This window comes from Lipotes vexillifer, unplaced genomic scaffold, assembly GCF_000442215.2.
Source record: "Lipotes vexillifer unplaced genomic scaffold, Lipotes_vexillifer_v1.1 scaffold25, whole genome shotgun sequence".
NCBI lineage: Eukaryota > Metazoa > Chordata > Mammalia > Artiodactyla > Lipotidae > Lipotes > Lipotes vexillifer.
Window position 1 is genome coordinate 1,071,056 of NW_006792881.1, and position 20,802 is coordinate 1,091,857.

The window sequence follows — 20,802 nt, forward strand, 5'->3', positions numbered from 1 at the left end:
TAGGGAAAGGGGGCTGAACATGGGCAGAACTGTTCTGGGCCACCTTGTACTGCTGCAGAGGGTCCATCGAGCATTAAAGGCAAAGCTCCAGAGGGTCCATCGAACATTAAAGGCCTTTAAAGCTCCAGAGCTTGGAAGGATTTAATCGTAGTGCAGACGAGGGTTTGGTAAGGATGGCTCCACAAACAGTGACTAGCGGGATGGGCCCTGAGGGACATGATGAGAGGGGTGGAGGAATAGAACCAAAGGCTGGGATATGGTAATGGATTGGAGTGTTTGCGGGGGACACTGACCAGCTTAGCTGAAGCACTGGGTTTATGCAAAGAATCATCAGATGAAAGGTTTGAGAGGTAAGGAGTGACTTGTTGGTGGAAAATCTTAAATGCCAGATTAAGGAGCTTATTTTCTTGACCAAGAAGAGCCACTGAAGGTTCTGAGCAAGGGAGTGACATCTGCATCTCCATAAGCATCACCAAAAGCATCATCAATATTTATTAAGTACTTTAAGTGTCAAGCCTCGTGCAGGCATTTTCTCATTTAAGCTCTCACAACAACCCTAAGAATTCCACTCATGATTACATCCTCGTTGTAGTAATAATACCTGTTGTAATACAGCTGGGGGAAATTATGGCAGAAGGTTGGGTAAGTAAACTCCTCAAAGACCACACACCTGGTAAATGATGGGGCTGAGGTTTCGGCCTGGAGCCACCTGACTCCAGAGCCCAGACTCAGCCTCTCAGATCAAGGTCTGGAACATTAATATTCTAGTGGCGTGCAGCTTAGATTGGACACTAACAGAAAGCAATTTATGAGCATCCATAACTAATGAACAACAATGGGATAATGACTGTAAAGTGCATAGAGAATAGTTCTTGGCATTTGATAACTCAATCCATGGTCAACATTATTATTGGTATTGAGCGTCTGGTACATTTTTATCCCTATAGGGGAAAGTTAAATCTAGTTAAGGGCAGCAGATTGATGGGTGTGAGACATATTTTAAATTGCTATAAATTAAGGCACAATAATAAGGTTCAAATATCTGAGGCATATAATGCCTTTGGGGTGTATCTGCAGCTCTGCCGCTCGTGAACAACGGCCTGCCATCTTATACCCCTACCTTCACTGGGTCATCAAGTCCTATCATTTCTTCCTTGAAAAATCTCACAGTTTTTCCCTTTGTTTTGTTTCCAATGAAACTACCCAAACTTATGTCCTAATCACCTCTCCTTTGGCTCTGGCACCAGCCTTCCCACTGTTCCTCCTTGCCCTTTCCATCCTTCCTACAGCATGGCCACAGATACATTACAGCAGCGGTTCTCAGACTTGGGTGAGCAACAGAATCACCTGGAAGGCTCCTTACATCACTGATCGCCCAGCGTTGAGGACTGAGCAGGTGGGAGGAAGTGCAAAATGTCATTAGTTCCACACTGCCTGCAAAATTAATTATACATCCCTTAGCCTGTCTTTTGAGGTCTTCTATTTATAACCCCAACTTAATTTACCAGGCTTGCTTCTGGTTATCCCCTTATGCCCTATCCTGTTAACACCTGCACCTCCAGAGCCTAGCCACGCTAGGTCTGACACATGCTGGCTGCCAGGGGAAATTCTTCATCTCATTAAGCCTCTGCTTCCTCGCCTCCCGGATGGGCGTGTCATTTCTCTGGCAGGGCTGGATGAAGATTTGCAACATCAACTCAGCAGGTAGCAATGCCTGGCACAGGCAGGGGAAACTTACTGCAGTTAGTTCTCTCATCATTTAAATACAAATCAGGGGCTATTTTCTTTTAAGAGCAAGGTAAACAGTTAAGTCATTAAAACACACACCCACACACTATTACACCCTAACCACAAGAAATTAGTTAAGAATTTCAACAATGGAAAACCAGGGAAGGAATGAAAAATATTTACAGAAAATTGCATTATAAGGGAACATGTTAAAATTTTGGCGTGCAACCGTTATATACGTGAACTAATTATTTTTCTTCCTTTCTTCCTTTTTTAATTTCCTGTAAGTTACACCTGCTCTCACGTATTAATGAATGGAGGGAAAATGGTGACATAAATCACTTCCCAACAATTAGGGTTTTCTGGGAGTGGGGGTCAGGTCAGTTATTCAAAGAGCTTGATGATACGGTGCTTAATCTGGGGGAAAGGATTGTGATTTGTGAGAGAGAACAGTGCTATTAATACTGCTTCCTTTACTACACTTCAGCACTGTGTTTTTCCTAACTGAACAGAGGTGTGAAGAAATGTGTAAATCCTAAAAACCTAGAAATTCACAGCAAAGAGGATTAATATTACCATATTTTGCTGTTAGAAACCTTCTGCTTCTGCTGAGACACAGAAATGACCAAGTTTGAATTAAGAGGACTCAGTTGAACTAGGACTTAAGCGCAGATGCTTCCATGCAAGGAGAGAATTTCCATAAAATAAAAAAATTAAAAACTGCTATAGGTCCTCTGGATATAATTTGGGATTACAGTAAGAAAATGGGAAGGAATACATGGGTAGTGATAATAGTAATAGCTAACAATTATTGAGTACTTTCTGTGTGCTTAATAGCAGCATTTTATATGGATTAATCTAGTTTATCCTCACAATAATCCTATAAAGTGGGTAATATTACCCCACTTTCCAGGAAGCTGAATCAGAGAGATTAAATAGCCTGCTGAAGGTAACAAAGCTAGTAAATGGTGGAGGAGGAACTTGAGGCTAGACTGTCTGGGTCCAGAGCCATGTTCTTAACCACTAGCCTATTATTCTATTGATCATTCAACAGGTGGGTAGAGCCATGACACTGATGCTGATAGGAAAATGCATCCATGAGCTGCACTCACGGCCTGCTGGGCCTGCTGACTGTCTGTTCGCACGAAGAGGAGGATTTTGTTGTCAGACATCCCTGAGTTCCAGGTCTGGCTCTTATGGATTATGTAACCTTCAACAGGTGACTTAACCTCTGAACTTCAATTTCTTCACCTCAAAAATGAGAATAATATATATCTGATAGCCTTCTCTCAAGCAACCAAATTCATGCAACCAAAACATTTTTTGAGTGTCTACTAAATGTTAGGCATTGTAGATGCAGGGGGTAGAAAGGTATCACAGAGCTCATGTGCTCGAGGCGGCAGAAGGGAAATCAAATCATCACACAGTCCGAGGGACGGTCACACAGAGCTGAGCTGTGAGAACCCACTTACTGTGGGGAGAGGTGGGGCGGTGAAGGCTGTGTGTGAACTGAAGGGAGACCTGAGAAATGAATAGGAATTAAATAGGTAAAAAGCACTGCAGACAGTGAGTGAACAGCAACCTTGCAGGCCACTGTGAGCTTTGGTCTTTATCTTGAGAGCAATCAGAGGTCACTGGTAGATCTGAGCAAGGAGAGTGACACAGATTAAATAATAATTGGGAGTGCCTAGGCACAATGCCCAGAGTGTAATGAGACCCCCATCCCTCCATTCCAAAAGTATCTCTGCTCTGACTCATTCCATTTTAATAATAGGGCTGAAACAACCATGCAAGATTCTAAGAGACTATCACACAGCCTTAGAGATCAATCAACACCTACTCGATGTCCTGCCCATTCCAGGACCATGTCCAGACATTACAAAGGATGCAAAGGTGAATAACAGACCTGGATCTCATGGAATTCAGATTCTAGTTAGGAAGACAAGAGGACAGAAGGCTTCGACAGCTCCTCTCCTTAGGATAAAGTCCAAATTCCTTAGCTGGTAGGTAGGGCCCTTCATGGTATGGCCTTTGCTGATTTGCCCCACCTTGCTGCCCCAGCTGTCACCTCTTCCCCTCCCCTCCCCTCCCCTCCTCCACCACCAGCAGCCACCTTTCAGCACGTGGGATCACAAGTTGCCCATTTCTGAATCTTTTGCACATGCTGTTCCCAGACAGCCCTTCTGGGGTTTTCCCAGACAGCCCTTCCCACCATGTCTAAGAATCAATCCTGTTTATCTAAGCTTTTTCAGGGGATCTGCTATTCCCCCCAGGCAGTCTACCCTGACTTTCCTGGGGGTGGGCAGCCCCTCTCTGCTCTCCTAACCTTACGGCATTTATCACATTGCTGCAGTTATGTTATCAGCATGTATGACTCCCTTTCTAGACTCATCCCCAGGGGGCAGGAATGAAATTTGTTCTGTTCATTTTTGCATTAACTGCCAGTCCCCAAAACAATATCTGACATAGCTGGATTGCAAAAAAAAAAAAGTAAGGTGAGGGAAGCTGGGGCAGCTGGGAAGGAGGGAGAGGGGATTATTGTGGGACATAGTGAAGATCAATGAGTTTCGATGATTAAAGCCCATTCTTTTCTCTTTTTTGCAGTAAGATGTACATACAGTAAATGTACACTCTTAAGTATATAGTTTTCAAGTTTGGCAAAGGTATACACTGAAGTGGTTTTTGCACTGTATGCGTCAGAAACTGCTTGTACCATTGTACTCTCCCACCAGCAATGTATGGCAGTTCCAGTTACTCCACATTCGCACAAACATTTGGTGCTGCATCTTTCTAATTTTAGCCGTCCTAGTTTATGTGAAGTGGTATCTCAATGCAGTTTTCATTTGCAGTTTCCTGATGACAACTGATGCTGAATATACCTTTTCACAAGTTCACATGCCATTCATACGCATTCTTTTATGAGCTATCTACTCAAATCTTTTGCCCATTTCTGAGTTGTCTGTCTTAATTGTTGCAAAACACGTCCTTTGTCAGAGGTATGTACTTAGAGTATTTTGCCTCACCTGTGTCTTTTCATTTTTCTTAACCGTCTATTTTGATCACTAAGTGTTCTTTTATCAAATATAACTTATTATTTCTTTCAGAGTTAGTGCTTTTTGTCTTCTGCAAGAAATCTTTCCAAGTTGCAGATCAAAAAAAAATATTCTATGGTTTCTTATGGAAGCTGCTAGCTTTTAGTTTTACCTTCTGTGTTTGAAGCTACACCCCCTCTCACAGACACCACTCTTGGGGTCATTCTCTGGTAACGAAATGGATGGATTGCTTTTGCCTTCTTTCTTTTCCAGCTACTTGCACTCATTTAGGTACATTGCTGGGCAAGTTGGGGAATGAAAGCACAATTAATGCAAGGAGGAAAAATAACAGAGTACAAACTAATTTGAAATCATCTCACACACTAGTTTCTTCAAAGCTGTGAAATTACCGTAATGTAATATTACAAGAGAATTTTTCATTTTGATAATTAATTCAAATACTGAAAGAGGCAATCATGGAAAACAAAACAATTAGGATCACTGTACCTCAGATAGTATCTCTTTACGTGAATTTTTTAAGAAAAAAATGTCAATCTATAGAGGCAGAAAGCAGATCAGTGGTTGCTTGGGGCTACAGGCAGGAGCAGAGACAGACTGCAAATGGACACAAGAGGAAATGAGGTGATGGAATTGTTCTAGAACTGGATTGTGGTGATGGTTGCAAAACTGTATAAATTTATAAAAATGCACTGAACTGTACACTTACAATGGGTCCATTCTACAGCTTGTAAATTATATCTCAATAAAGTTCTAAAAAAAAAAAATCAAGTCTGGTTGTTGGAGCCCCAGGAAAACAAAGAATTCAGAGTTGAGAAAATAGAGCCTTGTGTACACAGTAAGGAAAGAAAATTCTGGTTGAACATTAGATAAACCGAGGAATTGCTTTAGAAGAGAAACTGATTGAAAACAAATGTATGAAGAGGAGGGAAAGGGAAAAAGCGGAGCTCTTTAGTGTAAGTAGTTCAATCTGGGAAATGTGACAACTTCAGATACAATTTTTGTTTGAAACCGTGATCACTTCCATGAAATATTCCTGTCCTTTCCTTGGAAATTACATAGATTCTATTAGTATGCATTCCATTTAGGCCAAGAGATAGGCAATGTTTCCCCCAATGTCCCTTAACATTAAATTAGGTGATAGGTTAATATTAATGATTGAAGTCCTGAAGAACATTTTCAGTGTTTTTTGTTTTTCCTGAGTGGTGGACTAGAGAAGAGTACTGGCTCCTCTGCGGGTTAATAGCCAAGTTTTTCACTAAGATTAACAAACAAATGTAGTTAGCCCAACCTCCATCCTGGTTGCTTCTAGATCACCTTACTTTTACTTTTTACCTCTCACCTTACTTTTTTTTTTTTTTTCCTTTTTGCAATCCAGCTATGTCAGATATTGTTTTGGGGATTGGCAATTAATGCAAAGATGAATAGCACAAATTTAGTTCCTGCTACTATACTTCAGGCTGGGATGGCCTAGCTCCTTTCATCGGCCAAAGAATTTTTTTTTTCATATTATTCTTTCTTGGACAGAGTTTTAAAAGTTAAAGGAAAATGATTTAGCAAATGAAAGAAAAAGAAACATCTGCACCAAGCATCACTCCTCTCCACGGAAAGCTCAAGTTTCTTAAAAACTGAAAGCAACGAATAAAACCCTAAAGGCTTTTCTTCTTGGGGAAGATATCAATTATGTTTTTCATAACTTTATAAAATATTTATTTCATATAGTTATAATATCTTGGAGAAAAGGTAATAATTAGATATTTTTTTATTAGGAAGAAAAGAACTCTGAAGGAAGCCCAGCTGCAGGAACTAAAATTCTAGGTTTCATCCCTAACAAAGCATATTATCAAGCCCCACTTCTAAAAGATTCTGTACAAAGAAACCCCACCGGTCCTACACTCTAGAGTAAGCAGGCAGCTCTACAGAGAAACCTATTTAAATCAGAAAACAATTGGCACAGTACAAATCTAAGGAAATGGATCGATTTGCTAAATAAAGCAAGGGAAGGAATTTTGAGATAATATACAATAAGGGTCTTGAATGAGTTGAAAAGCTCTTGTCAGAGATGTGAGCTAAACTGAAATATGGTATTATTTATAACACCTTCAGTCCAATATTTAAAGCATTTATTCTTTGAAAATCTACCAAGTCAATAGATTTCAGTAAGCCAACAACAAGTGAGTTTCCAGCTAACAAGAGAAATCTCTAATAAAGGAACTCAGGATTTCTATTTCTAATGAGTTAAGCTAACTCTGTATTCACAGAGAAGTAGGAAGACATATGATGAATGCTGGGAGAAATGGAGATTAAAAAAATGAGGAGAGGGAGAAGCTAAGACAGGTCACCCTGCCAATCAACCCATTGTTTTGTGTGTGTTTCTGTTTTGGGTTGTTTGGGTTTCTTGTTTTGGCTTTGTTTGTTTGGTTTTGGTTTTGGTTTTCAAACAGTCCCTGACAAGGTAATCATCCATCTGACTCACTGTATAGAGCTCACAGAATTTTCAACATTTTATTATTCACACAAGGCTAACTTTTCTCCTTCAAATTAAATATACCAGGTATTTACCCACAGCAAACGGGCCCAAGTCACCCATCCTAACCCCACCCACCAAAGGTTTCCCACATGCCCAGCAAGCAGCAACCCCCTGGGGCTCGCCTCACATACACCCAACATCTGCAGTGCCTTCCCTGGATTTAGCCCTTTCCCTCGTCCACCCTCGCCTCCCATCCCACAACTCAACACCACCAGATATAAGTCAAACCCTCTCAGAGGGACAAGTGAACAGGCCTGAAGTCACATGACATGGTGATAAGTACCACATCACGGGGAAAAGGCCAGACAAAGCAGTGGAGGGCTGAAGGGTGACACTGTGGCAACAAAAAAATTACCCTTTTATAAATGGATGGAGAAAATGTACTATTCAACTGTACTAAATCATTAAATTTATGAACATCCAGGCTTACCACAGCAAATGACCATCGCATCAAGGAGTCATGAACTGCCATCACAGCTCTTAAAATTTAACCACGATGACCCTGAGAACAGTATTTTATTTTCATAGAGGTGGTTTGGAAACCTGAAAGTTAGATACGACTTTTGTTTGTTTAAACAGAGGTGCATTCAGTGAATTATTACCTGTTCCTAACCAGTCAGGAAAGACATAAATGGAAAACAACGGAGAGTGTTAAGTCCCAAAAGGGATGTGTACACACAGAGAACAAACCTTGAAGGTTTTCAGCCTGTACGATTTCTGCCAACATTCTTAGTCATTACACAAAATACCACAATGTGACTCACCACCACATACACAGCAATGTTCTCTGTGTCTGATAGACGTGTTTTCATTCGATATATAAAAAAAAAGAAGTGAGAAATCCCACAAGCAAAGGGTGACTAATAGAAATAATTTTTAGTAACTCACTACCTATGGTTAATTGTTTTATACTATTTCCTTTCCTACTTTTAATAGTAGGCAATGCAAACTATCCAGTTTGCTAGATAAAGTCTGCTGCTAAACTGTAGGCTTCTTATTTGGCTTCCTTGTGTTATTTCAACTAGAAACTCATTAGAGTTAACTTTAACTTTTAATTAGTCTGCATCACCAGCAGTTTTCCAGTCATCTAAAATAAATAACTCTGTTCTAAACATATGTTAAAATCATCTTCCAATACCCATCCAGCCACCCAAATTTCCAATTTTTATATTTATAATCTAATACAACTTCTGTTGACAAGGCTTAATTGAGAGAATTTCTAAGCAGTGTTTCCCTAAGTGAATGGAGGGACTTTGTCTCCTGAGACACAGAATCAGCTTATAGAGGGACAGATGAGAGGCACCCTAAGGCCCTGTGGACAACTGTGAAGCCAAGTTCCATACACGTCCCCCTCCCTCAGTGACACCAGCACTGCTATCGCCCAGACCCCTCCCCACCAGCTCAGCATGTCCTCCAGAGACTTGTTGGACAGCTCAGCTGACACTTTTAAGTTTTAATTGGGTCAAAAGATACCTAGCACAATGAGTCTCTTCCCACACTGCAGCTATTTATTTATTTTACCATGTAATATTGGGTAGAGAGACTGTTAAGGACAGAAAATATTTCTTAGACGTTATCACCCTTAGCCATTTAATCTGCTATCCTTCATGCCAGCCACTCTGGTGCTCACACAGTAACTGACAACCAAATGAAGAAGATGAGTAAACAGAATGACAATAGGTGGGTAGGGATGCAGGAAGAGTGCAGGAATCAGCCCAAATCTATCACGACTACTTCAAGAATAATTCAAAATAGGAACCCAACTGCTGGATGATTCAGCCATCATTAATTCCTGCACACACACACACGCATACATTCACTCAAATACATACTGAGCATCTCATGTGTAATCCTCCAGTAGTAAGTTACTCATCCAGGCCACAAGCATTTACTGAGCATTGATTCTGGGCCAGGTACTGCTCTGGGGATCCTGAGAGTGAAAAAGCCAGATAGGATGCCTGTACCATTCTGCTCTCTGAATGCAAAGAGGCATGTTCACAGTGGATTTAACATAATGAGTGTCCAGATGTGAATAAACTCAAACCAATTGTTTAAAAGATGGCAAAGGACTTGCTTTTTCTTCTATATCCGAGAAATACCCATCTTTCCTGAAGACAACCCATGCATATATTCTAAGTGAGCTTCCAGTCATTTGGTTCAGTTTAGTTCTTAAATATTATATTGTGTAATGAAATAAACACCTAGCAGCTGTAGGATGTTTCCAGTAGATTCATTTAAAATTGGACAAGAGGGGGAAAATTCCTGTTTTAGGAATCTCATTTTTAAAAATATATATTATATATTATATATATTACATATATATATTTTTTTCCTTCATCCATGAGCCAGAAAATCATAACTAAAAGATGTAGCTGGTACTGAGCTCCCACAACACGAATCAAGAAACAATTTGAAATTCCAGAGGAATTCTGGGAATTGAAGGTAGAGGATAGGGGATTCCAATCACAGCAGATAAAAAAAGAGTTGAGGACAGTTTAGAACTGAAATACACGATCCACGTATTGGGCATTCACCTCCCACAGGCCATGTGACGTATGTTTTGTGAGAGCAAATGGTGTTTAAATGATTCCCAGTGCATCAACAGATATTCTCAAGTGCAGTTATTTGTACAAACTAGCCATTACTGAAACACATTTTCAAAATTACACTTGAAAGCTTACCTAAACCACACTACTTATGGAGATCAAATTATCCTCCCAGTCTTTAAAACCTATATTGGTTTGTATGGGGACACGTAAAGAGTTGGCAAGTAGTGCAGTCTGCTGACTTTGTGTAACTCGCACATTGTAGCCTGAGGATTAAGTTAAACAATCAGATTTTAAGTTGTAGCCAAAAGCTAAGTAGATACATACCGCTCAGCGTCTCTTTAGGACTCCTAATAATGAAAATCATCAAGGCCAAGGGGACTCATAACCATTTTCTCAATAACATTATCAGTTGAGAGATGGTTTTACAGTATTTGTATTAAAAAATAAATAAAAAATAAAGGTTTCATGTTTCTTTCCTCCATCTCTCCCTGCATCCCCACCCCCATTTCAGTCCCTAATCTAAATTAAGAAGCACCCAGAAATAAATGGACTGATAAACTATCTAACATGAAGTAAAAAATGTAAATGGAGAAAAGGACATTTGGAATGGTCTTGATGAGATAAGATATAAATTTAGGACTAGAAGGAGTAAAATGGTTTTGTGGTTTTATCTTAAGCGGTCCTGGATTTGTTTTTGTGAATAAGGAGATTGAAGAAAACTTTGAAAACCATCTTGACCATCTTACTGTCTCTAAGCAGACAGGACCTCAACCAGTACAAAGAAGTGTATACTGTCCATTGGGATGAAGATCTACTGCCAATCCTACTTGATTTCTGGATTTATTACAAAGTTCTGTTCAAAAGTACAATAGATAAAAGCAAGCAAAACCACCTATATCCACATCCCCTGTATCGCAAATCATCAGGTGTTCTCAGGGCCTAAATAATTTGTTTATAAAGTTCTGGGTTTAGGATTGTTTTGGGGTCACCTTTAAATTGACTGTATATTGGCAGTAGTTCACATCTACCCCATAGGAATTTTAGCACTGAACACATTTAAGCCCATATCTACACTCCCACTTCCCTTTGTGATGTATTACATGTTTTCATACTGTTCCAAACATTTTTCTATGAACCCATCAAGTTGATTTATCCAAAAATGCCACAGTGTCAAGGGAATATCTACTCAATATTTTTTTTCTTCTCTGTCAACTAACTATGTGCTTTAGATAAACAGGATTTTCTCTTTTGACTTTTATAGGTTTGTCAATTGAAAAAAAAAATTAACCTCATGGAAATTGAACAATTTTGATATCAATTCCTTCATTAGACTACGATTTTTGGCTTCCAGACAACTGAACACTTTGAGACTATTTTAGATATGTCTTTGAAGTCTTTATACAGTCTGATTTCCTCTGCTTAATTACCAAGCAATCCTTTACACTCCAATTAAGAACAACAGATTAAAAATATGACTTCTTACAAGCAGTTTTTTGGTTCTTTCATCAGGTTAATATCAAATGTTCCTGCTACCCAATTTTTTCATCTTTCTTGGAGACAAGGAACTGAATAGCTCCTGCAAGAAACTTTCTATTCTTAGTCATGGTCTTTGTATAAAAGGCAAGTTTTAAAAATAAATGGATAAAAAGTGTTGAAACTTTTCATCAATTCTGGTGATAATGGAAAAATTTTATTATTAAAGAGCGCTTAAAATAGCCCTAGTAATAAAAGAAATTATGTTGATAGCCTGAGAAGATGGGTACCAATTCACATGGCTAGTAAAAGAATAAAATCTGAAGACTGGTAAATCATAAGACTAACTTTGATTCCTGTAGCTCTTTTCATACCAAAGTGACTTCAGAACATAATGAAAAATGAAGAGATTACTGATGTAGGTTCCCAAGGGAATTCATCTGGCACAGCTTACCTTGACTGTGAATTCATCTAACTCTGATTCATCAACTAAATCCTCTCATTCCTACTTTCTTCATTTCTCAAAGCCTATTCTGGTTACTAATGTTGAGAGTGTCCTCAGGACTTAATAACGATAAAACTGACCCATACTAAGTTATTATATTTATGAACATACAAATCTTCTCATTATCCACCATCACTATCTTTTCCATTGAGACGTTAACTTTTGTTGACAGTCCTCAATTGCATAAAAGGTGATCATTAATAAATTTCTCAATAAGTTTCTTTAAAATATTTTATGTTTCCTGGAAGGCACAGCACTGTATAACAAATTATCCCAGAACATTAGACCCATTGGCCAAATAAATGGTAGACTAAACACTCAATTTGAAAGAAGGCAGATTAATCAGGAAACACTGTAAATGGAATTGGTAACATTTCAGGCTTAGGAAAACTTGGGTCCATACTGCCTATTATTCCCAACTAGCTATAAATTCACAGTGATGTACTATATTAGAAAGGAAAGTTTTCCTCTGGTCAGTCTGTGAAACTGATTCCAAGTACCATTCTAAAATAATGAATCATACTTGTCATAAACCTGGTTTTGCACCTAAAACCTCACCCAGGAAAAGCAGTTGTACATTCTGATGTTTCACAAGGCAAGAGAACTGAGGGAACCTGTGAGGAGATACCAGGTCCAATATGGCTGTTCCTGTGAAATATTCTGCAGGATACCCTTAGCCCATCAACTTTTGGCATATTCAGGAGTCTATGTATTTGGATAGAAAATTGGAAGGGAGCTCTTAGTAAATTCTCTTTCCTTTCCATTTCAAAATTAAAGTAGCCAGAGGAGGTAAGCATTGAAACAAGGCATCTCACCTCAACAACTGGACTCAACGGAAAACACACTCAGAATCTACCCAAGGAGACATGACACTTTTTGCTAAAACTTACTGATACCTCACAGAGACTGCAATGAGCAAGGGTTATTTTTGTAAATATAACCAGACAGCAAAATATTTTTACGTACTTTGGTATGTTTAGTTCATTGAGAAAACCTGTAAGAAAGCAGAGGTACTGTCCTTTGGTTCAAATAAGAATCTGAGATATATAATTAAATCAACACAACCATCCCCATCCCCTTTTCCTGGCTCTCAGAACCCCAATCCGCTCAGGCTCCTATTTCACACTCCATCTACACTGAACTTTCAGTTCCTTGAGCCTTCCACATTTTCTCTCTCACCTCCCAGTCCCATACATGCTGTTTTCACTGTCTGTAACACTCTTTTCTCTCCTTTTCGCCTGGATAATTCCTTCTAGTTTTTCACTTCCTCCAGGAAGCCTTCCAAAATCCTTCCACACTAGGCTTGGGGGTAGGTGTGAGTAAGCAGCATCCTCCTTCCCCAAGAAGAATGGAATTAAATGACAGCTAGGTTAAGAAATCAAGCAAATGGAGATCAAAATACCTTCCTTTTCACTCCTGAAAGCTGGGTTGCAGAACCCAACTTTCATCTGTAGACAAGTGGGCTTGTTGATATTTCAGTGCTGAATTAGACACTTAGCCACCCGTCATGGAGACAGCTGGGCAACTGAAAACTCCTCAAGGGGGTTCAAACCTATGAAATTTATAGCACCAAGGGTCACAGAATGTATGCTTTCTGAAGGCAGGTTGATTTGCAGAGAATTAGAGAAAGGGAGAGAGACTAAGCTATGCATATTCCAAAGAGGAGTTGGAAGAGAAGCTGAGAATATTACTTCCCGGCAAGAGAGCTAAGAGTGATGGAAATAGAACCTGGGAATCAACTCTCACCTTGTGAAAAAAAAGAGAGGAATAAAGGTTCTTCCCCAGGAAAATGTACTGCTGGAGCGGCCCCTCTCACAGCCCTCGGTCACAGTGGATAGGAGTGCCTATTTTGTTGCCTGTTTCCCCTGCTAGTCCTTCCGCCCCACAAAGTCATTAAGGACCAGCTTCCTCAGGGCCTGGCACAGAGCAGGCACTTAACACACACACATACATCAAAAGAATCGATCTGTCAATTAATAACGCATTCTTCTGTTTTTTCCCCAAGGAAATCTTCCACTGCTAACGTTAAGATGGAAGAAGTTACTTGAACAAGGACAGTGCACAGAGCTATCATCCCCAGCACTCTTCAAATATGTTGGTGGGGATAATCTAAGACCTAAAAACCCTGTAGAAAAGCCAAGACTTCAGCTGAATCTTATTTTCCGGGAAAAATGCTGAATCTCAGATTGGTTACATTCTTTTTTTTTTTTTTGCGGTACGCGGCCCTCTCACTGCTGTGGCCTCTCCCATTGCGGAGCACAGGCTCCGGACGCGCAGGCTCAGTGGCCATGGCTCACGGGCCCAGCCGCTCTGCGGCATGTGGGATCTTCCCGGACCGGGGCACGAACCCGTGTCCCCTGCATCGGCAGGCGGACTCTCAACCACTGCGCCACCAGGGAAGCCCTGGTTACATTCTTGATTTGTGGCTGAGGCAAAGGACAAAGCAGAAGTGGAGAGGGGAGGAGGAGGAGGTAATACAGAAAAAGGATTGATGCTCAAAGGCATAAAATATATGCAGACATCACACTAATGTTCAATATTTTATTTTTAAATATCCCAAATCATTTTAAAATTGTTGGCAAGAAGAATTTATTTCTATTTGGCAATTCTCTCTCTCTCTCTCTCTCTCTCTCTCTCTCTCTCTCACACACACACACACACACACACACACACACACACACACATACACAGACACACACACACCACACATTCCCAAGTTACACATCCTCAGTTCTCCAGGAGACACACACAGACACACACAGACACACACCCCACACATTCCCAAGTTACACATCCTCAGTTCTCCAGGAGGTACAGAACCGCTTTAAAAGCAGCTGGTCGACCGGTAGGGAGTGGAAACTAACAAGAGTTGGCAAAGATTGGAACTCTCATACACTGCTGGTGGAAATGTAAGATGGTACAGTGCAGCCACTCTGGAAAACAGTCTGGAAGTTCCTCAAAAGTTATATACAGTGTTATATATGACCCAGAAATCCCGCTCTCAGGTATATACCCATGAGAGCTGAAATTGTATTTCCACACGAAAAAACTTGTATATGAATGTTTAGAGCAGCAAAACTCATAATAGCTAAAGACTGGCAACAACCCAACTGACCATCAGCAATGAGTGGATAAACAAAATGTGGTATGTCCATACAACGGAATGTATTCAACAATAACAAGAAATGAAGTAGTGATACCTACTACAACTTGAAAAACCTTGAAAAGATTACACTAACTGAAGGGAGGCAGTTACAAAGGACCACATATTATATGATTCCATTTATATGAAATGACCAGAATAGGCAAACTCACAAAAACAGAGACTAGATTAGTGGCTGACTGGGGATGGCAGGGTTGAGGAGAAGTGGCAAGTGGTGGTTAATGGGTAAGGGAGTTGCTTTTGGGGGTGATGAAAATGTTCTAAAATGTATTGTAGTGATGGGGGCACTACTCTGTGAATGTACCAAAAACCAGTGAATTGTACACTTTACACAGGTGAATTATAGGGTATGCGAATTGTACCTCTACAAAGCTGTTAGTAAAAACAAAGCGGGGGGTGGGGGGTGGTATGGGGCAGAGTGTGGGTCTGGGACCTCCAGAAATCACTACATCCTGAGGTTGGACTGCTCCGGACTGCCCCGCCTGTGGTAGGGAGACTGTTAGAATATGAGGCACTGCTCAGGGCCCCCATTCTTTAAAGATTCACACGGCTGACCTCTCACCCATGCCTGCTTTATTTATGAGATTTATGATTAAGGGTGCAGTAAGTAATTCTGAAACCAACCTATTTGGTAACACTTTTAAATACATCAAAATGAGTGACTCATCAGAAGAGACAAAGGAAACTAGTTTATAACAACCGGCTCTGATGAGATGCTTTCCACCAGATAGAGGCAGAATGGTCTGCAAGTTAGGGCCCACACTGGCGTGCTCACAGCAGGCAGATCAGCTTTCAAGAAAAGGAAAAGCCTGAGATATTTGCCCGGGGTGTTGTGTCCAGAAAATACCTGAACTATCTCCTATCCTTCTCGTTGTACTAGGATGTGGGGTATAAAGCACCCATGACTAGGTGCCAGCCTTTTAAAAGAAGCTGTCTTCTTTAATCTTCACACCAACCCTAGCAGAGAGATGGCATTATCCCCATTTTGTAGGTGAGGAAATAAACTCAAATTCCAATAGAAACCATTTCAGAGGAAGTTACCCTAGGTTGCAGCGTGCTCTGACTCCAGAGGCCACGTGGCCTCCCTCTCCTATGCATGGGCACAAGCAGAACTGCTCCGCAACTAGTCAAGAGAACCCAGGGCAGAGGTTCCCAGTGGCTTTGAGCCCACCTCCTTTGTCCCAGGACACCCTTGGCAGTTGGATGGATCCGTGGTCTAAGTCCCTGAAGTCAAGAGTAGACAAAAATCTATCCATCACTCACCAGGACAGATACAAACCTCAAGATAATTTGTTTTCCAATGGTTTTGGCTTAAAGTTCTGGTTTGGCATTGGCTTTTTAGCAACTAACAGCTGTAGGCAATTTTCACACAGAATAAAGACATCAGTAAGGCAGAGAGTGGAATTTTCTCCTTTATGAATACAGAACAATGAGCTGTCTTCAAGATGTACATGGAGCTGCCACCACAAAGGCTCTGGCTTGGGTCTCATTTTGGGAGGCTGACAGAATACAACTGAAAGGACAATGGAGGTGGATGCTTTGAGTGGTACTCGCTCTGCCCACCAGCTCCACTACCACTGAGGAGGCCTTCATCTCTCAGCAATATCTGTCTCCTTAGGTTGACTTTTGGTTTTAAAACACCTTAACTGGGCAATAACACCAAGCACATCAGTGCATCATTACTGCCTTTCTTGATAGCCATCCTGATACATGATTCACTGCCCATCCCTGGGAAAGGACTGTGTCCTCCACCCATCCCAATGACCTCAGACTTGGCCATGTGACTTGTGGTGCCAGTCTCTACAGAAGGATGATATGTCCTTACCCTGCATGATTTGCATTGGCCAAAGAAATGTGGGCTAAAGTGACACGTGTCATGTCCAAGCACAAGCTTAGAGCCTGCTAGCAGTTCACCATGTCTCTCTTTCCTATTCCATCAGGCCTGGGTCTTGGTCTTGAGCAGAATACGGCACAGAGCAGAAGCACAGCTGACTCACACTGGATATGCAGCATCAGCAAGAGGTAAGCCTCTGCTGTTGTAACCACTGAGATTTTGCTATCACAGGATAAACTAGCTGCAGATGACCGAGACCATGAACAATGATCCCCTCCACTTCTCTTCTCACTTTCTATCCCTCCTCACAACTCACCTCCTCCAGAAAGCCTTCCCTGACCACCCTCCTCATCATTGTGTACTACACCCCAAAACACATTTACACAGAGGTGTGTGTGCTTCTTCCTTTGGTGGCATTATACCTCTTGTTATACTACTGAAACTGTCAGCTCTTTGGGAGCAGGTTCTGGTTTTCCGTTTTGAATCTCCTTGCTAGCATCTAGAACAGAGTTCTGCATGCAGTGGGAATGGGAGAGGGTAGAGAGAGATGCCTGAAACACTGAAAATATTCAATGTCATCAAGTGTAAACATGCTGCCAGGAGTCATCTCTTTTCCCCACCGATTTTGGTTGGTAATCAGCCCATTAATCCACTCAGGTGGCCAGAACTCAAACATCAGCTTCATAGTACTCTCTCTTCTTGGCTTATCTCGTAAGAGAAGCTTATAGGTGAATCCTGGTCCATCAAAGCTGGGGTGACAATAAGCTCAGTTATTAGCCCTTGAGGGCAGTGACACAGCCTACGTTACTTTTTTGACCTAAGATTCATGTAAAATGATAGCAGTCTCTAGTATCTGTTGAACAATATAAATGGTCTGATTAGAACTAACTCCATTACAAAATGCCAGTGGTGATCAAGGGAGGATAGAGTCCTCGTGTAACGTCTATTGAACCCCTAAGAAGGGGCAGGCTTTGGGCCATTCCCACTCTGCATTATTCTCATTTAAACATTACATCAAACCTAGGAGAAGGTGTTTTTTTTTTTTTTCTTCCGCCTTCCGGAATGTAGGCTCGGAAAAGTCATATGCTTTTTCCATACTGATACAGATAATAAAGTCAGAGCAGTAATTTGAACCAAGGTCTTCCTAATGCCCGTGCCAGTGCCCTTGACTGTGCCATAATATCCTCCAGAACACAGAATGGAAAGGAACACTACTTCGCAGGTGCTTGAGAAACTCAGTTGAAGAGAGCACCTGCATCTCTTGATGAATGGGTCCTACACTAGACACACCCCTCACTTCAGTAGAGTGGATTCTAAAATATGATAGTATCTATAAAAAGCTTCCCACAACAGTTATTACTGCAGTCCTATCATTAGGCTAAATAATTATACTCTATTTAAGTAATGCCTTTCATCCAAGGATCAAGGACAGGAGGGACAGTATGACTAATTTTTTAAAAGACACTATTACTACACACTGGGAGTGGCGGGAAGCATGGGGTAATCTCAGCAGGTGTGAAGCAGATGAAGGAAATATTTGTGCACACAAGCATCTCATGTTGGGATGGGGAGGAATTAGAAAGGGCAACTTAGGAAGCAGTCGTGCCACATATCTGAAGACCTAAAGGTCTAAATCCCTCCACTTAAAGCACCAGCAAAGCCCTCTGATGTAGTGATGCTACCCCTTTCTTTCTCCTTCTCCACAGGCTCGGTGCTGACAGTTGGGGGTGCAGATCGAAGGGACGGATGGGGGCCATTTCACTGAAGAAAGGCAAGCCTGTGTCTAACCAAACTGTCCACATCCTCTCCCCTCCCTCCTGGATAGCCCCGACTACCCCTGGGATGGAAGTCTGAGACTCACCACAAGTTCACTGAACATGACGTCCAGCTCCTCCACAGGGGGCATGGGTAATGCTGGCTCCATGGTCTGAAGCGCAAAGTTGCTATCATTTCGCAGCCGATACGTGATTTCTGGGTGATCATTATTTCGGAAACAGCAGAAGATGAATGAAATCCCCCGTCCACCTCTCTTCCTCGGGGCCATAGCTGAATTCTGTTCTATTTCTTGACCGATTAAACTCTGCGAAAAGAGGACATGACATGTTAAGAATACAAAAATGGATAAGATTTATATAGTTTTCAAGTCAGACCAATTCAAGAAAGAGCCCAGTGAGCCAGAGGCAATGTCAGTGGAGCCAACATCTGGAGGCAAGGTCTGCAGGGCATAGGGGACAACCTGGGCAGAGAGCACATGCCCGTCTAGGCACTTGTTCAGTGTTTCCTATGACCCGCTGCTGAGCAAGCAGTAACACTCCAGCCACCTCACGCCATGGCATACGCTCCAATCCCATTGGGCTCCGGGCCATTCTCTGCACATCGTGTGCTCTTTCTTGCCAACCCATATTGTTCTTGTTACTCCCCTGCAAGAATGACCTTCTCTTCCTTGCCACCTAGAGGATCTCTTACTTATCCTCTAGGGTTCGATTGCAATTTCTCCTTTACTTTCCCCAAGCAGAATTAATAATATATATGCTAAGACATATCTATCCATTCCAGCTCGTGTCACAGTCAAAGTTCCTTAGGAATGTGTCTTCCTATTAGACTGGCATAACTCAAAGCAGGGGGAAGGGGCTGTGTATCAAGCAACTTGGTGGCCCTAGTGCCCCGCACAGCACCAGGAAGTCAGAAGACACTCAGTTAATGTTTGTTGTGTTGAATAAATTCATAACAAAGGAGGAGTGACTTAACACGAGCTAGATTTTCAAACAGAAAAGATCAAATGAATTCACTGATAGAGAGATGGTTAAATAAATGATAGTATATTCACATAATGGAACATTACACACTCACTAAAGAGAACGAGGCATCTGTGCATGTAGATATGGAAAAATGTTCAAGATACTATGTGATGTGTATACTATATACTACAGGATTACATATTTTAAAGCATTTATGAATATATGTCAGGAAGTGTTATCGGCAGTAACCTCCAAAAAGAGGGGATGGCAGAACTACTCCTTTTCACTTTATACCCTTTTGAATTTGAATTTTTACCATAAAAATACATTTTTAATGACTGCATAGTTGTTTTTTTAAGTTACAACTGCATGTATTGTCTTAGAAAGATTTCTAAGTTACCCTGTCAAGTGAAAAAAGCAACTCAAAGAATAATGTGCATAACATGTGCCATAGTGTCTTCTAAAAACAATCTTATACAAAAACCTAAATAATTTACATGGGACTGCATAGCAAAAGGCCTAGAAAGATACACAGCAATTTCCTAACTCTGAGAGAGGAAGGGGTTGGGGAAAAGGCAAGAAAGGAAACACACATTTTACTGTATATATTTTATGATGAGGGCATATTCCCGTATAACTTCTGTAGATGGTCAGTTTTTTAAAAGAGATGGGGTTGGAAGGAGGAAGCAAGGTGGATTATGAATTAGCCCTTGGTGAGCTGGAAGGGCAGAGGAGGAGAGCCACTTCTGTGCCAGGGAGATGGCAGGAGCAAGGGCGTGAATTCCAGGGAGGAGCCGGGGGGCCAGCGTAGAGAGGAGGGCTGGTGTGGAGAAGCTGCAACCCAGGCTGAGGAGTCTGGGTTTATCCCACAGAAACTGGCAGCCACTCTGAGAAGCCTCCCCTATGCTTCTCTCTTTAAAAAAAAAAAAAAAAAAAAAAAAATTAGAGAAAGCAGATGTGGTTGGGTCTTGACTACTCTTATTCTTTAGAGCTGTGGGCACATGACTTTGATGGAGAAGCTAGAGGGACCGCTGAGCACCACAGAGAGTGCACAACAGATGATCAGACAGTGTATTAATGTCCCTGTCCTGACAAACACGGCACGTGCTGAGACACAGGGCTAACACTACAGCAGGCACTTCCTGAGACAGAAGAGAAGACCTGAGGGGGAGGCAGAGGCCCGCAATTATCCTAGAACTGATTTCTATGGGCGAATCCATAGAAACAGGGTC

At 41.3% G+C, this 20,802-nt stretch overlaps 1 protein-coding gene across 2 annotated transcripts in view; it reads right to left on the reverse strand.

Annotated features, from left to right (window-relative positions):
* DAAM1 (dishevelled associated activator of morphogenesis 1) overlaps positions 1–20,802 on the reverse strand; it is a 185,571-nt gene that overhangs the window by 100,900 nt on the left and 63,869 nt on the right. For both annotated transcript variants that reach the window (XM_007466041.1, XM_007466040.1), the window contains exon 2: positions 18,694–18,912. In XM_007466041.1, the coding sequence (XP_007466103.1) occupies positions 18,694–18,876 (183 nt within the window). In that variant the 5' untranslated portion in view covers positions 18,877–18,912. The remainder of the gene's footprint in view (positions 1–18,693; positions 18,913–20,802) is intronic.